The 24,501-nt window shown below is 41.4% G+C and overlaps 1 protein-coding gene, 1 non-coding gene and 1 gene segment (V, D, J or C); 1 reads left to right on the forward strand and 2 right to left on the reverse strand.

The window, feature by feature from the left end:
* Positions 1–7,577: 7,577 nt before the first annotated feature.
* Positions 7,578–8,803, reverse strand: LOC124376645. The segment is given in 3 exon segments: positions 7,578–7,821; positions 8,236–8,584; positions 8,684–8,803. Coding segments are annotated over 3 exon segments (546 nt in total).
* A 3,185-nt stretch (positions 8,804–11,988) lies between these two features.
* trnag-ccc lies at positions 11,989–12,061 on the forward strand. The gene has a single exon. It is a non-coding gene; the product is annotated as a tRNA-Gly (tRNA).
* Positions 12,062–18,196: 6,135 nt separating this feature from the next.
* Positions 18,197–21,653, reverse strand: LOC124376635. Of its 4 annotated transcripts, XM_046835841.1 has the most exons (6): positions 21,493–21,653; positions 21,067–21,393; positions 20,832–20,915; positions 20,598–20,699; positions 20,441–20,478; positions 18,197–18,391 (listed from the first exon to the last, which is right to left on the reverse strand). In XM_046835841.1, the coding sequence occupies exons 1-6, from the start codon at positions 21,542–21,544 to the stop codon at positions 18,308–18,310; spliced, it is 687 nt and encodes a 228-aa protein (XP_046691797.1). In that variant the 5' UTR covers positions 21,545–21,653; the 3' UTR covers positions 18,197–18,307. The 4 variants fall into 4 exon arrangements, with proteins under 4 accessions (XP_046691797.1, XP_046691799.1, XP_046691796.1 ...); XM_046835843.1 differs by lacking the exon at positions 20,598–20,699; XM_046835840.1 differs by lacking the exon at positions 18,197–18,391 and having other exon boundaries at positions 20,307–20,478.
* Between the last annotated feature and the right edge of the window lie 2,848 nt (positions 21,654–24,501).

The following is a 24,501-nucleotide window of genomic DNA, read 5'->3' on the forward strand; positions in this document are numbered from 1 at the left end:
CATAGTCTTGATTGAATCAGTCTGGGAGAGACAGCAAGCCATCAAGCACCATCTCTAATCAAAAGGTGTCTGAGACCGTGATTATCATTAAAAAAATACCCTATCCTGACCTGCTGGGGGGGCTGGCACCAGCAAAGGTGCCGGCCTACATAAAATTTACATTTAAAGGATAACTCCGGTCTATACTTCAAAGGGAAGAACAATATAAAATATCTGGGCAGAGTTTGCTCTGGGTTCTTTCTGACTCCGATGAACCCAAAGTGCTTCATGTATTTTGTCACTGCTATGCTGTTATAAACTTCTTCATTACGATCTTCGTTGTCCTCATCATTTTTTCTCACAACTCTTAGTGCGGGCCCTAAGCCGGGATAAATGGCAAGGTTTGTGTTATGAAGGGCATCCAGTGTAAAACATGTGCCAAATCAGATGCAGATCACAAAACTAAATTCCATACCAGATCGTTCGAGGCCCGGGTTACCAATGACCGCCACAGGTATCGTTAGTCAACAGGATAGCAATGGAAATCAGACTACTGTTGGCGAAAAGAGAAGGAGGAGAGGAGGAAGATGTCTACATACACAGCAGGGAAAGGAGAAATGTAGGAGAGTTGGGGTTCGGGTTGGCAATTTAAATGTTGGTAATATGACTGGTAAAGGGAGAGACGGAGCTGATATGATGGAGCAGAGAAAAGTAGATATGTTGTGTGTTCAGGGTCCAAGTGGAAAGGGAGTAAGGCCAGGAACATTGGAGGTGGAGGTTTAAACTGTTCTATCATGGTGTGGATGGAAAGAGAAATGGTGTAGGGGTGATTCTGAAGGAAGAGTACAGTAAGAGTGTAGTGGAGGTAAAAATAATTTCTGATAGGGTGATAAACGTGAAGCTGGAAGTTGAAGGGGTAATGATGAATGCCCTCAGTGCTTATGCTTCACAAGTGGGTTGTGAGATGGAGGAGAAGGAAAAGTTCTGGAGTGAGTTCTGGTGGATAGTGTACCTAGTAATAAAAGATTGGTGATTGAGGCAGACTTTAATAGGCATGTAGGTGAAGGGAACACAGGTGATGAGGAGGTGATTGGTAGGTATGGCTTTAAGGAGAGAAATGTGAAAGGGCAGATGGTGGGATATTTCGCTAAACAGATTGAAATGGCAGTGGTAAATACTTATTTTAAGGAGGAGCATAGAGTGATGTATATAAGTGGAGGAAGGTGCACACAGGTGGACTATGTTCTATGTAGGAGATGCAACCTGAAGGAGATTGGAGACTGTAAGGTGTTGGCAGAGGACAGTGTACCTAGACAGCATCAGATGGTGGTCTGTAGGATGGCTTTGGAGGTGAGGAAGAGGAGGAGGAGATTAAGGACTGAAAGAAGAATAAAATGGTGAAAACTGAAGGAGGTAGACTGTAGTATGAGATTCAGGGAAGAGGTCAGACAGGAGCTCGGTGGTGGTGAAGAAGTGCTGGATGATTGGGGTCAACAGAGAGATAAGAAAAGTAGGCAGGAAAACAAGGGGTTGTGGCAGCAGGTGAAGAGGGATGTGGGTAAAGCAAAGGAAACGGCATATAAGGAGCTGTATGACAAGTTGGACACTAAGGATGAAGAAAAGGATTTGTACCAATTGGTCAGGCAGAAGGACCGAGCTGGGATGTGCTGCAAGTTAGAGCAATAAAAAATGTAGATGAAATGTGTTGACTAGTGAGGAGAGTGTGTTGAGAAGGTGGAGGGAGTATTTTGAGCAGCTTATGAATTAGGAAAATGAGAAAGAGAGAAGGTTGCAGTAGGAACGACAGACTGGTTCAAGGTGGAGGTTGGACTGCATCAAGGATCGGCTCTGAGCCCTTTCCTGTTTGCAGTGGTGATGTACAGGTTGACGGACAAGGTCAGACAGGAGTCTCCGTGGACTATGAAGTTTGCAGATGATATTGTGATTTGTGGTGAAAGTAGGCAGCAGGTTGAGAAGAGCCAGGAAAGCTGAAGGTATGCGTTGTAGAGTATGGGAATGAAAGTCAGTAGGATTTAGACAGAGTACATGTGTGTGAATGAGTGGGAGGGCAGTGGAGTGGTGCAGTTGCAGGGAGGAGAAGTGGTGAAGGTGGAGGAGTTCAGGTACCTGGGGTCAACAGTGCAAAGTAATGGAGAGCAGTGTTGTGCTCGTTACTAAAAAATACTAACTAGTTACAGTTACTCGTTACTTCATTCAAAAAGTAACTCCGTTACTTTGTTGATTATTTACACCAAAAAGTAACGCGTTACTGTTAAAAGTAACTTTTTAGTTACTTTTTTAAAGAACCTTCTTTAATGTTCCCATTAATGCCCTTTTATGCGTTATGGTCTATACAAACACAAAACTGACTTAAACACACAGTAATTTTGAAACACTATTTTATTAAAGTCAGACCAGCACACACTGAATATATCACAAGGATTTCTGAAATAAATAACAAAACAAGCTGAATAATATATTCACAATCAAAAACTAAAGTGGCTTCTGGTGTTGTGTTGAGCTCTTAAAAATGTTCCTTTCACAGCTGAAGTATGAAAACAGAACACCAGGTTAGCTTCTAGCTTCTAGCTTCGTCGAGGCATGTAGATTCTGAAGGAGCATCGGCAGATTGGAGTTGCTGTTTATCGCAGTAGATACGAGCTTAAAACCAGAAAGACACAGTTTACATTTGACAGTTTTTGTCTTTATACTCAACGAAAGTGAAATAATGAGCATATTTCCACTTTGAGAAACTTGCTTGCTCTCGCCTCGACTCGCCATTACTGCCGCACAGACCTGAATAAACAGAGACACGCCCACAGTGCGTCTTCTTCGTGTTTACAGTTTTTCATCCACCAATCCTACAATGCGTCTTCTTCCTGTTTACAGTGGTTCATCCACCAATCATACAATGCGACGCTGCTGTAAGCAGGTTAGGCTGTAGTCTACACTTCAGCCGAAATTAATAAATTTAAAAAAGTAACGGGTAACGCACCATATGGTAACGGTAACGGAGTTACTTTATTTTTAAAAGTAACGCGTTACAGTATTAGTTACTGTCAAAAATAACGCGTTACCGGTAACGCGTTACTGCCCAACACTGATGGAGAGTGTGTTAGAGAAGTGAAGAAAAGAGTCCAGGCAGGGTGGAGTGGCAGGAGTAATTTTTAAAAGAACTGTATCTGCAAGAGTGAAAAGGAAAGTTTATAGGACTGTGGTGAGAACTGCGATGTTGTATGTTTTAGAGACAGTGGCATTGACTAAACGACAGGAGGTGGAGCTGGAGGTAGCAGAGCTAAAGATGTTGAGGTGTTTGTTGGGAGTGACGATGATGGACAGGATTAGAAATGAGTTTATTAGAGGGACAGTGCATGTAGGATGTTTTGGAGACAAGGTGAGGGAGGCACAATTGAGATGGTTTGGATATGTGCAGAGGAGGGACATGGGGTATATCAGCAGGAGAATGCTAAGGATGGAGCCACCAGGAAGGCAGAAAAAAGGAGGGCCAAGGAGGAGGTTTATGAATGTGGTGAGGTAAGACATTGTCAGGAATCCCCCCGCCATGCCCCCTTCGGTGGCTGTCAACCTCAGTGCTTCGGAGAATGCCCTGCTCCTTCTCGCGTGCGCGCCCCGCCCACAAGGAGCTTCTTTCCTTCGCACTGACAATCCACACCTGTCTTTGATCTACACACTAACCTCACCGCCTATAAGAACACTCACTGCACACACACTTGGGGTCCTTTATTGTATGTTGCTCAGGGTCTGACGTGGATGTATGCCGGTGGTGTTCCTGTTTGCTCTTTTGGGACGTGTGTTCGCTCGGGTTCATCCCCGCTACTTACCGTCTCTCTCTCGCTGTCTTCGTGCAGCCCGCGCCTCTTTCTGGACGCACCTGGGATTTACGCTTCCTTTGTTTCACGGATCCGGGTATGTTGGATTTACTCATAGACACGGAGCTGTTGTATTTCGCGCAGTGAGCGCGCCGCAAGATATTTCCTGCCCGCAGCAGGCGTTCGCGTTGGCTCCGCCTCTTTTGGTCTGTGTTGGCTCTTTTGGTTCAATAAAGTTTTCTTTGTTTGCTGCAACTTCGGCTTCCGCCTCGTTGTTCGCATGACAGACATGCAGGTAGTTAGGTTGAAAGAGGCAGATGTAGAGGACAGGGGGGTATGGAGCAGGATGATCCGCTGTGGCAACCCCTAATGGGAGAAGCCGATAGAATAAGAAGATAAATGAACTTTTTCTGAACATGGTGTGGCTGTGCAGGTAAATGTATCCTGTTGAAAAAAGCACTTTCATTTACAAACAAACTTAAGGGGTGTAATATCCATCAAGTCTGTTTGCATGAACAAGCAGAACATCACCCTCACCTACACAACTGTTCACATTATGTCAAAGAAATCAGACTAGGCAACCTTCTTCCATTACTTCATGGTCGATTTCTGACACTAACATGTCAATAGTTGCAGCTTTGGGTGGCACACAGGGAACCTTGTGCACTTAGAGTATCTCTCTGCTGTAATACTCTGTGTGTTCTGATGCCTTACTATTATAGATTACTACTGCATTCTGGGAACACCTTACAACCTCCTGCTGTTGTGGAGATGCTCTGACCCAATCATCTAGACATCACAATCTGGCTCTTTTAAGGTTATGCACCATCAACTTTTAAAATTGAATTGCTGCCTAATATAACTCACACCTTGACAGGTGCCATCATAACGAGGTAATCAATGTTATTTATGCCATCTGTCTTGGGATCAGCACAACAGTGGGAAAGGTGACCACACCTGTACCAAGTGGTCCAGTGCAGTGTCTCTCAAGTCACAAGCAGGTTCAACTAAGCTCTGTAAAATCTCCCGCAAATCTGCTCCACCACCTCAGTGTGGAGTCCCCATTCCCCGGGCCTCGGCCCTTTCTCGAGAGGATCATTTAAGTGGCCTAGGATATATGCTGCCACTACGTCTAGCAGAACCTCCATGCTGCTAGATTGTCTCTTAAAGGAATCAGTCTCTCAAGACTGACCTCTGGTATACCTAGAGCAGGAGCTTATGCCCTGGTGCAGCTCTAAGGGCCCCCTGCGAGGTGGCGAACCCTCCACATCCGCCACAGTACTGGGTGGAACAAGGATGGCATTCACTGGAGCTGGCCATGCCCTGAATGGGCACTGTATACTGAGGTGCACAGCGTCCCTTTCTGAGGAAGTTCCCAGATGATCCTGTATCAGGACTTCGGCCTTGAGCATTGCACATGATCCCTAGCAGGGGGGAGTGCAAGTCATGATGCTCTGGTTTTTGCACCTCACAATGCCGGAGGAGCAGGGTTGTGGTTGGGGCTGTGCCCACCGAGCAGCCCCACAAGAGCAAGTGGGAGATACCAGGTGCCTTTCAGTAGACTCAAGAGTGGCTATGGACTGGCCAATGGCCGTAGCAGTCTCTTCAGATGCTCTGAGGCTAAATCTGTCGCACAGTGAAGCTCTGGCTTCTTGACTGCCCGACGTGTCTCCCATGTCTAGCTCCCAGAGCGGGTCAGCCTGATAGGCCTTCAGCACAGCCATTGTGTGCAAACAGCCTGTGGCTTGACCTGCCGAGGCATAAGGCCTTGCCCACCAGCACCGAGGTAGTATGAAGGGACTTGGTGGGCAGCGCCAGGGTTTTAAGGGATTACACAGCACCCAGCGAGAGATAGACAACTCTACAACCCGGTGAATCGTCACATAAACACACCTTTTTTTTTCAAGGAACGGGCCGAAAACGGCTTTGTCCAAGACTTTGACACCTCGGTAAAGGTAAAAAAAAGAACGGGCAGATCCCGGCATGTAGGCAGCAATGTGGGTTGCAGATAACACTCGTCACTAGCGATCTCTTTTGTGGCCCTGAGAGCCAGGTCTGTAGCACGATGCAGCACGATGCAGCTCTTGGATCCAGTAACTACCCATAGGCATTCCCTCACCTAGCTCGATGAAGCACCCAGGGAGAGATAGCCAGTCAGCGTCTCTTCAACCCAGGGCATCGTTCCACAACTGCAGCCCCTTCAGCCCTACTACATTAGCATATGGGAAAATGGGGCTGTGGAGGCAGGCCAAATAAGGGTTATTCCATTACCTGGTCACCTCAGTGTGCAGGTCTGGGGGGAAAAGGCAGGGAGCATGGAGGTAGTAATGTAGGTTGCAAAAAACTCTGCTTGCTTCGGAAACGTAGTTTCTGCTTATAAGCTGGCTACATGAAATGTCCATCTGTATTCATGCACACATGTTCTATACCAACATCAATAGATGCAATCTTGATTCAAAATGTCTAGCTCTTGGTATGTTTCACAGCATTAAACCTAAACACACTTCAGAAACTGAACCATTAACTAGAAAAGTCTAACATCACTTACAGCCATGATAAAAAATGATGAAATGCTTTTTTCTCTCACTTTAAACCACATAGGGTTTCCATTAGCCCTGAAACCACACATTGCGTTTTTTTATTTTTTGAGTGTTTTAAAAATCAGCTCCCACTGAATTATTTTGTGTCAAGTCCAAGAATTAGTGTTATTTAAAGTACAATCTCACACCTTTTGGTAGATATGAATCATTTAATAACGATCCTGTAGAAAACACGTCCAAACTTATTCATGCAACATGTTTAGACAAAGTGCTGCTGCAGTCTATGAGTCCAGCAGTTTCACACCTTTGTAAAACCCTTAATGGCCTCACGCTGGTGTTTGTTTTGAGACGTGTCTCATCTCACACCAGAAAATGTGTGTGTGTGTGTGTGTGTGTGTGTGTGTGTGTGTGTGTGTGTGTGTGTGTGTGTGTGTCAGAGTTCACTGAAACATGACATTTGTTACCTCTAGGTTGGATTATTGCTCGTACTGGTTGGATGTTCCAGTAGGTGAATGAACTAAACTCAGTTAGTATGCAGAATGCAGAAACTTGAATCTTTCAATAGAAAGAAAAGATATGAACACATCTCTCCATTCTGATTCACACTGGATTTTCTCCCAATTACAAATCGCATTGATTATAAAATATTACTTTTGACCTAAAACCCTGAATTGTCTCACACTGAGAACTTAAATGGACTTCTGATCTTTTATGATCTGTCATGTCTACTTTGATCAAGAAGTTGTAACACTGATGAGTCGGTTACTAAATGTTGTTTAGTGTGAAGTTCTCTTCACCATCATTAGGCACTGGATCGGTCAGTGTATGGTAGAAACTGTGAAATTATTTGATTTCTATATTAGTTATTGGTCTGAATTAATTGAGGTGGTTAATTAAGTCTGTACCAGGAATGATTCTGGGATTGTTTGGGGTTTGGGCTCGACTGGACTCGGGTTCAGGTGAACCAAAACCCAGAGCAGTGATTACATTTATCCCAGTTATAGTCAGTAAATATGTGTGATATTATTAATACACCTCATTGGAGTCTCAAACTTGTGCATTATGTGATGTGGAAAATACAAAGTTACATTTGAAAGTATATACAATAAAATACAAAAATAAAAAGAAAAACTGCATTGTGCGTTTATTTTATATTTTAATTTCATTAAATGCATTTTTTTCGAATTTTACAGCTGTAAATATCTCCACATTGCAGTCAGAGCAAAATCATTCCAGTATATAACCAACATCATCAATTATCATGAACTGAATCCAACACATGGTTTTGTCCTTATTTCACTATTTCTTCTATTTCTATATTAAATTTCTAATTTGATCTGAATTTACAAACAATCAGGAGGATTGGAAAGATAATAATCATGAAGGCAAGAACTCCAACTCTAACAATAGAGAGCAAGAAGAGCACATGCATCTGATCAGTACAACTGGAATCTGGATGGAAAAATAACATTCTATTAAAACATTTCAGGAGCTGAAATATATAATGGAGTTCACTAAACACTAAACTTCTAAATAAAATATATTATATAAAAATGTTAACAGAAAAAAAACTTTTAAAAAAAAGTTGGAAATAAACTCCATAAAATATAATAAAAATCAGAAAGAAAATTATTTGTTAAAAGCTCTTACCTGGTTCAATTATGCTGTTTGTACATGTGTTTGTAAAGGAATCTGTGGTCTTGATTTCTGGTCCAGGTGAAGGACAGAGTTTCATCTCTTTATCTTCAAAATCAATTGGAAAAGCAGCAGATGAACAGAAATGATAGTAAATATGAATAAAGTGAAATCCTCAACATTTACTGCATATGTACACATAATACTGGTTAAAGTGTTGATCTGGAATTAGCAGCTTATCAGAGTCAAACTGTTTACCTTCAAATTGCAGACGTTCTCCAGATGTGAACTTTATTGTAGTTCCATCATTTTCTCCACAGAAATATTCTCCTCCATCATCTTCTCTCAGGTTCTTAATGTTGAGATTAAACTGCTGCTCATTTACAGTAATACTGAAGCGATTATCATTAAATCCATCAGTAAATGTGAAATAATTTGTCCCGTAATATTTAGCAAAAAACTGAGGCACTTTTCCAAAATTCTGTCTGTACCAGGATACTTTACTTTTGTCTGTAATCATAGTGATGTTACACTCTATAGTTACATCTTCTCCACTCTTTACTGTTTTCACGTGAAGCTCCTTGATGTCAGATGTTTTTACTGTAAAAAGTGTGTGATATTTAATGGTTAATGATGTCAGTAAATGAGGTAAATATGTGATATTACTATTTGAAATGAAAGATTTGAAAATGTTCTCACCAGCTGTGCAGAGACAAAGCAGAGAGTAAAGCGCCACAAAGAGTGAGATCATCGTTCCTGTTCAGACACAGTGATAGTGAGGAAATCAACTTGTGTGTTCAGTAGAAAAGCAGCTCTCGCTCACACCTGATTGGATGATTTGAAGCTGTGGACTGATCTGATTGGTTCATTCGCTCTAATATATGTGAAACTTTCCATGTGTTATTGTCTCTTTTGATGCTGTGATAAGTCACATGACTATGCCAATATCTACTAGAGCTCTACTAAATATGTGAGCTTGTATAGAGGGTTTTTGGGTAACAATTAGACTTTTAGGGGAAAAGGTCATTAGTATTATCTAAGATGACACTAAGAAGTTTTCAGTAGACTGATTGTGTACTTAAAGGCAGTTCAGAGGTCACCGATCTTCTGTCTATACATAAGCAAAATACAAACTTAACCCTTAGTAAGGGATACAAAATGAATGGGTCACAGCTCACACATTTTCCAGATGGAATTAAAGCTTTTCTGCTGGTGGAACCAGAATAAATGTAAAGTCACACTCTCAGGAGGTGAGGGAGCAGTGGGAGAACCCGGTTGATGATACAGAATAAAGTCTTAAAAACATTAATTATAAAATGTTATGAGTGTTGAATATGAAAAATCTCCACAAGAACTCTGAATGTGTGCTCTTGTATCTGAAACCAAGATATAAGCTTTAGATGAAAGCTGTTGCTTCCATTAATCAGACTTGTCTCTTCCTAACCTTAAAACCCTGTCACTGTCCTCATACCATCCCTGAAAAATGTGTTGAATTGTGAACACTACAGTCAAAGTCTACCAAGAACTCATCCTTCATGTTGAGGATCATTACTGGTGATGAAACTTGGGTGTACGTGTACAACCCTGAAATAATGTCACACATGCTCTGGCTAAAATTTGTCTGTTTTCGTTTATTTTATATATTTATTTTCATCGCTACCATCTACCTCTTTATAAATAATGTTCATCAATACATATGACAGAGCCTCTCTTATATTTATTGGTCTACAGTCTACTCATTTTTCGCTGTTTTTAAACCTGGACCCATGCTGGTAGAGCAAGATCCTGAGGAAGAACAAAGGGTACGACCCATACCGGTGTCCCTGAGGGAAATGGGCAGGTGTCAAAAACAGGCTGACGTGTGCGCTCCCTTACCTAGTATCCTGTTAGCCAATGTCCAGTCTCTGGAAAACAAACTTAACAGCCTCAAGGCAAGGGTCAAGTTCCAGAGGGACATTTGGGACTGCAACTTTTTCTGCTTCACCGAGACATGGCTGAACCCAGCGGTACAAGACCACGCCATTAAGCTGGCCGAGTTTTTATCGGTTCACCGCATGGACAGCACAATGGAGTCGTGGAAGTCAGGGGAGGTGGAGTGTGTCTAATGGTGAACAACCACTGGTGCGACATTTCACTGCGTGTTGTACTCTCTATGTATGTGTATCTGACAAATAAAATTTGATTTGATTGGATTTTTGACAGCACGAGCATTGCTTCTCTTTCACGTTCCTGCACACCAAATCTGGAATTACTGACCATAAAATGTTGCCCCATCTATCTACCTAGGGATTTTAGCTCAGTCATAGTCAGTTCCATTTATATGTCACCTCAAGCAGACACAGACACTGCGATATGGGACTTGCATGAGACACTAACACAACACCAAACACAGCATCGGGACACTGCGCTCATTGTGGTGGGGAACTTTAACAGGGCATACCTCAAGCGCACACTCACGTCCACCGTTTGGGAAATCAGACCATGCCGCCATTTTCCTCATGCCTGTATACAAACTGAGGCTGAAACAGGAAGCTCTGGTTCAGAGGGAGGACAAGCTAAACACCTTTTAACCTCACTTCAAGGCTGCAGCTAACCACGCTAGCGGTGCTAGCGGCACAAAGAGCACGCACGCTCAGATAGCCGGAGAGAGAAACTTCACACAACGATGAGCCACCTGGACTACAGAAAAGGGAATTAGAATCCGCATGAAGCAGGAGAGTCATACCAACCACTAAACATCAATGGGACCCCAGTAGAAAGGACCTTTTACACTTGCACTATTGAGAGCGTTCTTATGGGTAGCATCACTTCCTGGTTCTGGAACAGCACCATGCAGGACAGGCAAGCCCTCCAGATGGGGGTGCGTTCAGCCAAACGTACCATCTGCACTGAGCTCCCTAACCTGCAGGACATTTACCACACGCTGTGCCGGACTATTGCCAGAAAGATTGGACCTCAGCCATCCCAAAAATTGACTCTTTTCTCTGTTATGTTCAGGGGTTCCATTCCTTGAAAGCAAACACAGAGAGAATAAGGAGGAGCTTTGGTGTCTAAACCAGGAAACACCCAGGAACTAGTTCTGGTTTCCCTTACACCTAACACCTTAGCTTTGGACTGTCACTTCAACTCTGGACTTGCACAGCACAGTGTCACTTTATACTTTATACCACACCATTCTGCACATGGACACTTTAAGGACAAATCACACTAAATTACTTTAATCACTACTCCGTTGATATCTGCCATACTTATCCATTCCTTTCTGGAATTCATGTGTACATACATATATTTTTCTGTACTTTATACTTTTTTATTTATCTACTTAATTATTTTTTTTTTATCCCTACATTATATTTCAATTTTTCATGTTTAAATGTTGGATAGTCGTAAAAAGCATTTCACTGCATGTCGTACTTTGTACGAATGTCTATGTGAAAAAAACATTTTTTTTTAAATGAAGCAACAGTCTTCACAGTGGAAGAGCCCATCATCTCCACAACTGAAAAAAGATGAGGAATGTTTACAGCTTGACCAAGTGAATGCTCGTCTTTTTCGACATTCATGGCATTGTGCATTGAAAATTCATCTGTGGTGCACTGGTCTCGAAACTTTTTGTTACCTTGTAGGTGGTACATCCAAACATACAAATTAACATCCATATGAATGTCTCTAGGTTATGTATTTAACCCTGGTTCCCTGAGGGAATGAGAGACTGCGTCAACAACGCGTTGGGAATGATCACAGGTGCGACATCAATGCGAGGGGGGTTACGTCATGACCACGAAACTTTAAAACGCGCATGCGGTAGAGCCGACATTAGCTTCTGAAAAGGGAAGGAAACACTGCAGGGATGCAGAGAGTATTACCTGGAGATGCAGCGTCTCATTCTTTTAGTGAACCAGGGTTACATATGTAACCTAGAGATGTTCCCTTTCAGGAACTCGAGCTGCATCAACAATGCTTTGGGAATAAGTGTCCAATTATGCCATACTACTGACCAAAGGTCCCCTGGTGGTCTAGTGGTTAAGACGCAGCGCTCCCACCGCTGCGACCCGGGTTCGATTCCCGGTCAGGGAACCATCCCCAGCCACTCTCAGTGCCGGTCCCAAGCCCGGATGAATTGGGGAGGGTTGCGTTAGGAAGGGCATCCAGCATAAAAACATGTGCCAAATCAAACGTGCGGAGGATCCGCTGTGGCGACCCCTAACGGGAGAAGCCGAAAGAAAGTTTATGCCATACTGACCAGTCCCTGCCTAGTCTGTATAGACACAGCTTAACCAAAGGTCGGAGAGAGCCTGTAGGTCCCCGACCCTCTTTAGGAAAGAGATAGCCCAAAGAAAGGCAGTCTTGACTGACAGATACCTAAGGGCCACCTCGGCCAAGAGCTCAGAGGGGGCTGAGACAGAGCATCCAGCACAATGGCCAGGTCCGACACAATCACTCTGGTTCGCATCCCAGGCCTCAGTTTCCGAGTGCCATGCAGGAAACGTGTCACCAAGGAATGCTTGCCCAGTGACTCCTCAGCAAGCGGAGCACAGTAAGCCGTGATAGCGGACACGTAACCTTTGGGTAAAAGGAAACAACCCTGGTGTGAACTGATCTTGTAGAAACTCCAGTACTGAACCAACTGGTCAGTTAATTGGGTCCAATTGGTGGTTCGCACCATGCTGAGAACAGGTGCCATTTAGCGGGATATGACATCCTCGTGAAGGGAGCTCTGAATTGGAGAATGGTCTCCATTACCTTGGTAGAGAGACCAGCAGCTAAGATCTGTGCCCCCTCAGGGGCCATGGGCAGGGGTAAACCAGGGTGCCCCCTGCCTGGGAGAGAAGATCCATCCTGGTAGTGGGTTGTGAGATGGAGGAGAAGGAAAATTCTGGAGTGAGTTAGATAAAGTGGTAGATGTTGTAGCTAGGAAAGAACGATTGATGATTGGGACAGACCTCAATGGCCATGTTGGTGAAAGGAACAGAGGTGATGAGGAGGTGATGAGTAGGTATGGTCTTAAGGAGAGGAATGTGGAATGGCAGATGGTGGTAGATTTTGCTAAAAGGATGGAAATGGCAGTGGTGAATACATTTTAAGAAGAAGGAGGAACATAAGATGATGTATAAGAGTGGAGTAAGGTGCACAGAAGGTGGACAATGTTCTATGTAGGAGATGCAACCTGAAAGAGATTGGAGACTGTAAGGTGTTGGCAGGGGACAGTGTAGCTAGACAGCATTGGATGGTGGTCTGTAGGATGGCTTTGGAGGTGAAAAACAAGCGGAGGAGAGTGAGGACTGAAAAAAAAATAAGATGGTGGAAAGAGGAAGACTTTAGTGTGAGGTTCACGGAAGAGGTCAGACAGGGGCTCGGTGGTAGTGAAGAGTCAAGTCAAGTCAAGTTTATTTCTATAGCGCTTTTCACAACAGACATTGTCTCAAAGCAGCTTAACAGAATTTAACAGTTAAGGTGAATGGTGTGCATTTATCCCCGATGAGCAGCCATAGCGAATGTGGCAAGGAAAAACTCCCTTCGATGTTATGAGGAAAAAACCTTGAGAGGAACCAGACTCAAAAGGGGAACCCATCCTCATTTGGGTGAGATTAAGAGTGTGATTATAGTCTTTAAACACTACAGAACACTGGAGAGTGAGAACTAACATGAGCACTGGAGTGTGTGATTATGAGTGATGTTCTTTCTACAGTCTTTTACAGTCATTTGTGGTTATAAAACTAGGAGCTACTGAGCAACTCATAAAATAGCTCAACATTTGTGATCATCAGATCCAACACCAGCTTCTCCATGCCAGAGCCTTTAAACACTCCAGGAGGTCCAGTGTCCAAAATGCCACATGAAGTGGGATTCAATTGGCACTGGTACGTTATGGGATGTTTGCGGGCATCTACTTCTTTGAAGGTCCACAATCTTCATGAGGTGGGACGTGACTGGGGCTGGAGCAACTTTAGGATGCCTTAGAATGGGTAGAGAAAGAGAAGCAGTAGCTGCTGTTAATTATGTTAACAGCACAAGTTGATAATATGTATGTGATCAGATGTACTGGTGCACAAGGTTATGATATGTTATGTGTGTTCGGTTTTGCTAAAAAGATAAGTTTTTAATCTGCATTTAAACTGGGAGGGTGTGTCTGAGCCCCGAACACTGTCAGGAAGACTATTCCAAAGTTTAGGAGCTAAATGTGAGAATGTTCTACCACCTTTATTAGACTTTGCTATTCTAGGAACTACTAGAAGACTTGGTGTGACATCTGGAAATAGAAAGGAAGACAAAGAAACGTGGTGGTGGAATAAGGAAGTGCTGGAAAGCATAAGGAGAAAGAGGTTGGCAAAACAACATTGGGATCAGCAGAAAGATGAGAAAAGTAAACAGTAATACAAGGAGAGGTGGCAGCAGGTAAAGAGGGATATTAAGTTGATTAGTCACAGATTGCACACGTGATTTAGAGCGTGGCCAACGTGCAAGCATTCCCAAAGCCTTGTTGATACAGCTTAAGTTCCTAAAAGGGAACAGCAGGATGCAAAGTTTGCAAGCAGAATGTGATGCCACACAACTGGGCGTCCAATTAATAATGATTCTTCAGATAAAACCACTTTCCTTCATTCCTAAAAGGGTCAACATGGGCTCTCTGACCACTCAGCTGTGTAGTCTGTGTGTTCTGATCTCATTCTCTTACACCATGATACTTACCTCTGTATTCTGGAACACACCACAAAACCTGCTTTTTGGGAGATTCTCTGACCCAGTTTTAAAGACATCACAAGCTGCCACCTGGTAAATTTGCTCACATCCTTATGCTTATTCATCAACCTTTACATTTTATGCAGGAATCTAAAATTTCCTTAACAATAAAACATCTAATTTGGTCTCCTCAACATGGTATTATTTAATGATCACATGATGCTTGAGTGCTGCAGTAATAAAAAAAAGTAATAAACATCTATAAGAAAAATGTTGCATGTGAGAAAGTAAACCTATGATTATAAGCTCCGCCCCAAACCAGTCTACAAACAGTCATGAGATTGGACTCGAGAGTTGAGGCCGAGTGTGAAAATGTTCTTAAGACATTAATAGAAGTGTTAGTGGCTGCAGCAGTGTCTCTCATATGCAGGTGTTTCAGTTTAATAAAAACAGCATTGTGGTTTCTGAGTTTCTGAGACGGAGTGTTTCAGCACCTCACACTGACCTGCTTCATGCAAACTTCATTAGTGACTATAATGAGAAGAATTTCAACTGCAGAATCCAGAATGAATCCAGTTCACCACCTCCACACAATGAGTGTTAGCATTGGAATTTTCATTTCCTGTAACGAGTGTGTTGTAGTGACCTGCACATTCACACCAGTAGCAGAGATCTTTATCATACAATGGAAAAGTTCATGCACATGAACATGACCACAAACACCCCTCCCACACACCCCAAACATTTTTTCACACTTTTTTCTCTATAATCAGACATCAAGAAGAACAAGCTACTGTTAAACCCACGTGACCTAAAGGCACAGAGTTCATGCTCCGCCCACATCAACACTCCAACCAATCAAGTTGAGTTAAATATGAGTGATGTAAAGCTGCTCAAACCAGAACACACACTTCCACTGAACATGGATCCAGAGGCAATGCAGTTTTGAAATCAGAAATATTTCTACCAGGTTGTGATAAATTGAGAGTTAAAGCACAGTTGATCTCATGCACAAGTGCAGCTCAGCGTGCAGCACCTTCTCTAACCAAGAGCTGAGATGTTGTGAGTGATAGATTGTGAATGATTTGAAAACCAGTAAACCAGTATAGCAGACACCAGAAACTGTCCACTCTCTCAACTGGAGTCCTTTTGATCCCAAAATTCTACATGATATTTTTCAGGAACTTTATCATTGATGAGTTTCATACATTTGTGTTTTAGTGTGAAATTGTAAGCTGCACATTTGGACTGTTGAAGTGATGGAAAATAAGACAGTGTGAGCTGCTGCTAAAACACTCAGTCTCTCTCTGTGACCTGAAACCACAATGTTATTTCTATTCCTGTGAAACTGCTGCTTAATGTGAGAGAGTGCTGAGGCAGTCAGTAAAACTTCTTCAAGACTGTTTTCACACTTAGTGTGATCTCATACTTCAGTCCACTGCCAGAACTGATTCTGGATTTATTTTGGGTGAGGTGCACAATCATAGTGCAGGGTGCTGCAGATCAGACATTCGTGCCTGCATTATGGTGGAAACTCTGACAAGTGTGTTTGTCCATAATTTTACAATCAGAGGTCACCAAGATACAGCTACTATGTGTTCATGCAGATGTGTAGGTTCATGAGACACTTTCTATAACAACATCAGTGGATAAAATCTTGATGTGAAATGTCTGTAAAAATCCCAACTCTTGGTAAAATGTGTTCCAAATTTGACTTGACTTGTGCACAAAATAGACTGTGTTTACCTTTAAATTGTGTTTTTGGGTGAAAGGTTGAGAGTGGGTGGAGCATTAGGAGTCATTAACAGAACCTTTAACTAGAAATGTTCTTATTAGTAGATTATAAGCAAATGTTCTTTATGAGTAGATATTTGAAATCAACATCACTTACAGCCCTGATAAAAAGATTTAGACACTTTATTTTTATTTCTCTCACTTTAAACCACACTGGGTTTCCATTAGCACTGAAATACACTCTGTGGTGTGAGATGGAAACTTTAAGACACACGACTCAAACCAAACACCAGCGTGAGGCCATTAAGGGTTTTACAAAATCAAAGGTGTGAAACTGCTGGACTCATAGACTGCAGCAGCACTTTTTATGTTCTGCATGATTAAGTTTGAATATATTTTATACAGGTGAGTCATTAAATGATTCATATCTACTAAAAGTTGTGATTCTACTGTAAATAAAACTAATTCTTTCTCTGTCATTATGTAGAGTGGAAACAGAACTCACACCGTTAGAACACAGTCTCTATCACAGTTCACATAAATACTGCTGTCAACATTCTACATAAAACTTTAAAGATATTTTTATTAATGAACTTCTGCTCTGTTGAATTTTAGACGGAAATTCCAGCATGAAGACATTTGGACTGTTGATGTGCAGTAAAATAATTCAGTGTGAGTTGTTTCCTAAAACACACACACAAACCACAATGCTGTTTTTATTAAACTGAAACAACTGTATGTGAGTGAGTGCTGCTGCATCCACTAACACTTCTACACATGTGTTCAAAATGTTTTCACACTCGACCTGAACCCTCATAAGTCCTGTCTTATGACTGCTTCTAGGCGTGTTTGGGGGCGGGGCTTAAAATCACAGGTCTGCTTCACACTGAGAATCTGATCATTTACTATTAATGTTTAGCTTTAAAATACTCTCTAATAATTATTTCTTAAATCTCAGGTACATGTTTTTAATCACATGGAACAGCTGATTAAAAGCTAAAATAGTAGAATTGCTAATGATTATTTCTTTCCTGGCAGCGACTCTTCAGTAGTTTCCTGACTTGGTCTTTAGTGTTTTACTTCACTGGTCTCGACTTTCTGTTACTTTTCTTTCACCAGCAAATGCTGATAAATTAATAAAAACAGCTGGTGGAGCCAGAACAAGAAGTATAATAATAATAATAATAATAATAATAAAAGAAGTATATTAATAATAATAGAAGTATAATAATAATAATAGAAGTATAATAATAATAATAATAATAATAATAATAATAATAATAATAATAATAGAAGTATAATAAGTAATTGTAGTAAGTGAACAGTTTAGATCAGTTCTTTTCCACAGATGATGATGGGTGTTGGGGAAAAGAGTGAAATAAATGTTGTACATGTGATAATAAAGGCTTTTTCTCTATATTTACTCCTGTAGCACTTAACAGCCTTTAGTATTTCTAGAAAAGTGGGAAATGGAAGATGTTTATTGGTGTACATGATACAATAATGTGTAATTAATTTGAAGTTATTACAAAACTCATGAGATTTGGCATCTTTATAAAACTCCCAAACAAAATCACCCAAAACCAAAGTTTAAACAAGTTATATCATTGTAAAGTGGTTTATTCTTTGGGATCGAACAAAAATATTATCTTTCAATTTTAGAAATGTGAAATTATACAATATTCAGAAAAACTTTTAGAAAGAAAAAATACAACAGGTTGTTTACACACAAAAACATTATGACATCATGTGAAGAAAATAATTACATGAAAAAAGTAAATAACTTACAGCAATAAAAATGTTGTCTGATTAAAATATGACGCTTCTGTACTATAAAATAATTTCTTTTTTTTTCAAGTCTAAAGTAATTTCTTTGGATCTATTAATTTTACTTGTAAATGAACATCTTTATTTCTTCATGTTTCTGGATGTTCTGGAGGATGAAGGTTTCTTAGCAAAATTCACAGCTGCATAGTTCAGGGCAACATCAGCCTGATAAAGAATGAAAGAAAGAGAGAGAGAGAGAGAGAGAGAGAGAGATCAGAGAGTGATGTCATGCTTAAGGTGAGCTCCTAAATTTCTAAATTGAGAAACTCTAATAAAACAGTTAATATCCATACAATCTCAAAAAATTAATTTAAAGAATTAGTTCCTGATGTAAATTTGACAAAAAATAATATGGAAATTTTGAACATTACCTCCAAGAAGACACAAAGCCTAACCACATGAAGGACAAAGAATTAAAAAAAATAAAACTGGGACAGAGAAAGAAAACTCTACAAGATAATTACAGAGTGGATTTCAAACAAACAAATAGGAATAAGATTAAAGGACACAAATCATAAACCCAGAATAAACCACCCTGCAACTTCAAACTATAACTGTTGATTTTACTAATCTGTTCTTAAACAGTTCTTAACACTGTCCAGTCCGGCCAACCACACCAGCTCACCGGCACCACTGGCCAGCACTTAAACCCGACAACCACCACGCAGCTACGTTGAAGCTCTCAGACACCCATAGCACAGTAACCAGATGGATGAGATCAGACAATTCCCCTTCGGGAACCCGAGAGAAGGAGACGCTGCGTCGTAAAGCTGTGGGCGTTCCCAAAGCGTTACGACGCAGCGTCTCGTTCCCTCGGGGAACTGGGGTTAAGGTCATAACCTAGAGACGTTCCTCTTCGGGAACTCGAGCTGCATCTTAATGCTTTGGGCGTTCCCAAAGCGTTACGACGCAGCTTCTTATTCTCTCGGGGAACTAGGGTTACTGTCGTAACCTACAGACGTTACTGCATAACATCTGCAACAGACATAAAAAAATGAAAACTGAACACTAAATACGCACACACACATATACAGTACAGCGGGTAAAACAAGTTTTGAACACATCACTATTTTTTTCAGTAAATATATTTCCTAAGGTGCTATTGACATGAAATCTTTACCAGACCAACATCCAATTGAGGTCCTGCTTGTGGAGTTCTGCAAAATGATCCTAAAGGTGCACAGAAACACCACCAACAATGCATGCAAGCAGAATTACGGTAGATATCCCACAGTCATATTCACTAACACACACACACATACACTCACACACCATCAACACACACGCACATACCACCAACACACACTAACACACCAGTGACTCAGGATCAGAGGAAACCCTGACACAAACCAGTGACACAAACCCTGAAAGTGAAGTATCTGAGCTACTGGGAAACACAAACCAAATCCAGAGTAGAATTAAGTGTTATGTGGCTCTGAACAGACACTACAGCATGGCAGAGAACCCGAGCACCATGTCTGATCTGAAACTAAGACACACCTTGATGAAGTCCAGACACAGTGGACATGACAGACTTGGAGACAGACACAGTCCTGTCTGCCCCAAGAGCAGAGACTTTGCCAGCAGTGTTTACTGAACACAGACAGAACTGCACTTCCTCACTGAATGCACCAAATACAACCACATTTAAACCTGATTCTTCACCAAAATAACCAAATCATTCCCAATTTTAACTTCCTCTTAGTCCCTGACAAACTGCACCACCTACTGGGGGGCACAGAGTATATGCAACACACACACACACACACACACACACACACACACACACACACACACACACGTTTATACATTTACTTATTTATTGTTTTATTATTATTAAAACTACTTATTTATTCTTACTATTCCATGTGTACTATTCCTATCATTTGTATTATATTGTTACTGTAGTTATATTATACTTTATTTTTAGTGTAGTTTATTCTTATTTCTGATTGAATTATTTCTTTTATGTCTCTGTATATTCTATATTTTGGCACAACAAATGTCCATTTTTGCAATGTCAATAAAGCAACTTTGATTCTTGGATCTTGAACAAAAGGTGTTTATACACCAGAGTGGATTAAAGACTAAAAAGAATGAGTCCATTGATATTTAGTAAATGGTTTAGTAAAATTCTCTGTACATTGTGGATTGTAGGTCAGATGTGGATTTCTTTATCAGAATAGAATCACAGTGAATAGAAGACTGGATTACCTGATTGCTGCTGATTTCAGGCTTTCGTGATGAAGCACCTGAACAATAAAACACAAATGTTAGCATGTAAAAAGATTCTGATTTTTTGAGAAATGTATACACTAACTCTATAAATAATAATAATAAAAACTAATAATAATAATAAAATTAAACAAACCTTTTCTTTGACTTTTAAATAAAACACCAACCAGAACCATGATTACAATAACAGATATTATACTGAAGGTCGTTAAAGTGTAAATCACCCAAGAATCACCTCCTATAAAAAGGTAAAACATTTATATATTAATATGAAATTATTATTTCTAAATGGGAAATGTCATTACAAAAGAACAATTTTGTTATAGAAACGGAATATAAGATTATTTCATAAAACATTTATGTTATTCACCTCTGCTGGTTGAATTCTGGTGTGTAACAGAACCTGTGGTTTTGTTTCCTGGTCCAGGTGAAGGACAGAGTTTCATCTCTTTATCTTTATAAATCAATTAGAAAAGCAGCAGATGAACAGAAATGATAGTAAATATGAATAAAGTAAATTCCTCAACATTTACTGCATATGTACACATAAAACTGGTTAAAGTGTTGATCTGGAATTAGCAGCTTATCAGAGTCAAACTGTTTACCTTCAAATTGCAGACGTGCTCCAGATGTGAACTTTATTGTAGTTTTCTCCATTTCTCCACAGAAATCTTCTCTCAGATTCTTAATGTTAAGATCAAACTGATGCTCATTTACAGTAACACCGAAACGATTATCATTAAATCCATCAGTAAATGTGTAACTATTTGTCCCGTAATATTTTGCAAAAAACTGAGGCACTTTTCCAAAACTCTGTCTGTACCAGACTACTTTACTTTTGTCTCTGATCAGACTGAGATCACACGCTATAATTACATCTTCTCCACTCTTTACTGTTCTCACGTGAAGCTCCTTGATGTCAGATGTTTTTACTGTAAAAAGTGTGTGATATTTAATGGTTAATGATGTCAGTAAATGAGGTAAATATGTAATATTACTATTTGAAATGAAAGATTTGAAAATGTTCTCACCAGCTGTGCAGAGACAAAGCAGAGAGTAAAGCGCCACAAAGAGTGAGATCATCGTTCCTGTTCAGACACAGTGATAGTGAGGAAATCAACTTGTGTGTTCAGTAGAAAAGCAGCTCTCACTCACACCTGATTGGATGATTTGAAGCTGTGGACTGATCTGATTGGTCCATTCACTCTAAAGATATGCGAAGCTCTCCTTGTGTCCTTGTTACATTAATTATGTGAGCCTATATAGAGGGTTTTAGGGTAAATATTAGATTTTTAGGGGGAAAAGGTCATTAGTATTATTTACGATTACACTAAGAAGTTTTCAGCAGATTGTGTACCCAAAGGCAGTTCAGAGGTCACTGATCTTGTGTCTGTTCATAAGCAAAATACAAAGTTAACCATTAGGAATAGATAGAAAATGAATGGGTCCCAGCTCACACATTTTCCAGATAGAATTAACAAAGGCTATAACAGTAAGCTCCGGTTCAGAGCGAGGTCGCACACTGGACTGACCAATTGGTGGCCGCTCTGCTGGATGCTTTAGATGAAGCAGACTGGGACATATTCAGGCGCAGCTCTGATGAAGTTAACATGTTTATGAAAGCGGTTGTTGCATTAATCTGGAAACTAGCAGATGATATGGTACAGAAAAATACCATCAGAACGTTTTCCAACCAGAAGCCGTGGGTGGATAAAACTATTTGAGATGCTCTAAAATACCTCTGCTGCCTACAACACAGGGCTCGACAACGGGGACATGGACGAGTACAAGGCTGCATCTTACAGTGTGTGCAGAACGGTGAAGGAAGTAAAACAGCGCTACGGGATGAAACTAGAGTCACAGTTTCAACATGGTGACTCTGGGAGCCTGTGGCAGGGACTAAGAACCATCACAGGTTATAAAACATTACCTTCCCGAATGGGTTTTTAGCTTGCCAGACAAGCTAAAAACCTTTTATGCTCACTTCAAGGCTGCAGCTAACCACGCTAGCAGTGCCAGCGGCACGCATGTTCAGAGAACCGGAGAGGGAAACTTCTTCACACAACGATGATCCACCTGGACTACAGAAAAGGGATTTATGCAAAAATGCTCTAAATTGGAGGTCCTGGGACTTAATCTGTCACTGTGTCAATGGATCTACAACTTCCTGGCAGACAGACTACAATTCCTATGGGTGGGCATACACGTCATCCACTGTTATCCTCAGCACTGGAGCTTTTCAGGGTTGTGTTTCTCCCTGTACACACATGACTGTGTGTCCACTTCCAACTCCACTACCATCATCAAGTTTATTCACGACACTGTTGTGGTGGGCCTGATCTCCAACAACAATTAGACGCCCTACCTACAGGAGATTAAAAACCTGGAGAGATGCTGCCAGGAGAACAATCTTCTCCTGAATGTCAGCTAGACTAAGGAGTTGATAATGTTCTTCATCATGAAGCAGGAAAGTCATACCAACCGCTAAACATCAATGGGACCCCAGTGAAGAGAGTGGATAGTTTCCAATACCTATGTCTTCACTTCACACAGGACCTGTCTTCTAACAACACCCTGGTGAAAAGGGCCCGGCAGTGTCTGCACCATCTCAGACACCTAAGGGACGTTCAACTACCCTCTCAGTTGCTAAGGACCTTTTACACTTGAACTATTAAGAGCATTCTTATGGGTAGCATCAATTCCAGGTTCAGGAACAGCACCATGCAGGACAGGTGAACCCTCTAGAGGGGGATGCTTTTAGCCAAACGTACCATCTGCTCCCTAACCTGCAGGACATCTACCGAACTCGGTGCCGGACCAGGAAGATTGTATACTCTGTCAATATCTGCCATACTCATCATTCTCTTTCTGGAATTCATTTGTACATACATATATCTTCATTTACTTTATATATATTTTTTTCTTTATCTACTTAATTTTTTTTATCCCTACATTGTCGTACTCTGGATGAATGTGTATGTGAAGAAGAAAAAAATTGAAAATGAAGCAACAGTCTTCACAGAGGAGGAGCCCATCATCTCCACAACTGAAAAAGGCGAGGCAGGTCTACAGCATGAGCAAGTGCATGCTCGTCCTTTTTCGCATTCATGGCATTGTGCATTAAAAATGCATATGTGGTGCACTGGTCTCGAAACTTTTTGTTAACTCATAGGTGGTACATCCAAACATACAAAGCATCATCCATATGAATGTCTCTAGGTTATTTATGTAACCCTGGCTCCCTGAGGGAACAATACACTGAGTCAACAATGCTTTCGGAATAACTCCACATTGTCCACACTCTGAATCACGTGTGCAGTCTGTCCAACGGTGAGGTGTGACATCAATGCAGGCGGGGTGATTTCATGACCAGGAAACTTTAAAACGCGCATGCGGTCGAGCTGATGATAGCTTCTGAAAAGGGAAGGAAGCAGGGGTCCAGAGAGTGTCACCTGGAGACGCAGCGTCTAGTTCCCTCAGGGAACCAGGGTTACATATGTAACCTAGAGACGTTCCCTTTCAGGAACTCGAGCTGCATCTACAACGCTTTGGGAATAAGTGTCCAATCACGCCATACTGACCAGTCCCGGCCTAGTGTGTATGGGCACAGCTTAACCGAAGGACGGAGGAGCCAGGAGTGGCTCTAAGGTCAAGGCTATAAAATCTGAAGAAAGGCAGAATTGCGAATGTCATAGAAAGGGACTCCAGAGGACCAAGCCGTAGAGGCCGCCACACTCTGGGCAGAGTGAGCTTTAACCACAAAAGAAGCAGGGAGAACAGAGGACTCATAGCAGGATGAAGTGTCTGTTTGTTAGCCCTTTTTGGGGGGACCTTAGCAGACAAATAGCTGCTCCGACTTCCTCCACAGTTTTGTACTGTGGATGTATGTGTCCAGTGCTCACACCAGACAGAGTCAGTTTAGTTTCTCCTGGTTGGGGGCCTGGAAATGAGGAGGATAGGATGCCTGCAGCATGAATCGTGGGGGAGCAGAGGGCACTTTAGGGACAACCCCCTGGGGTCTGGGGTAGCTCCTAATAGCC

Source organism: Silurus meridionalis, chromosome 23, assembly GCF_014805685.1.
Source record: "Silurus meridionalis isolate SWU-2019-XX chromosome 23, ASM1480568v1, whole genome shotgun sequence".
NCBI lineage: Eukaryota > Metazoa > Chordata > Actinopteri > Siluriformes > Siluridae > Silurus > Silurus meridionalis.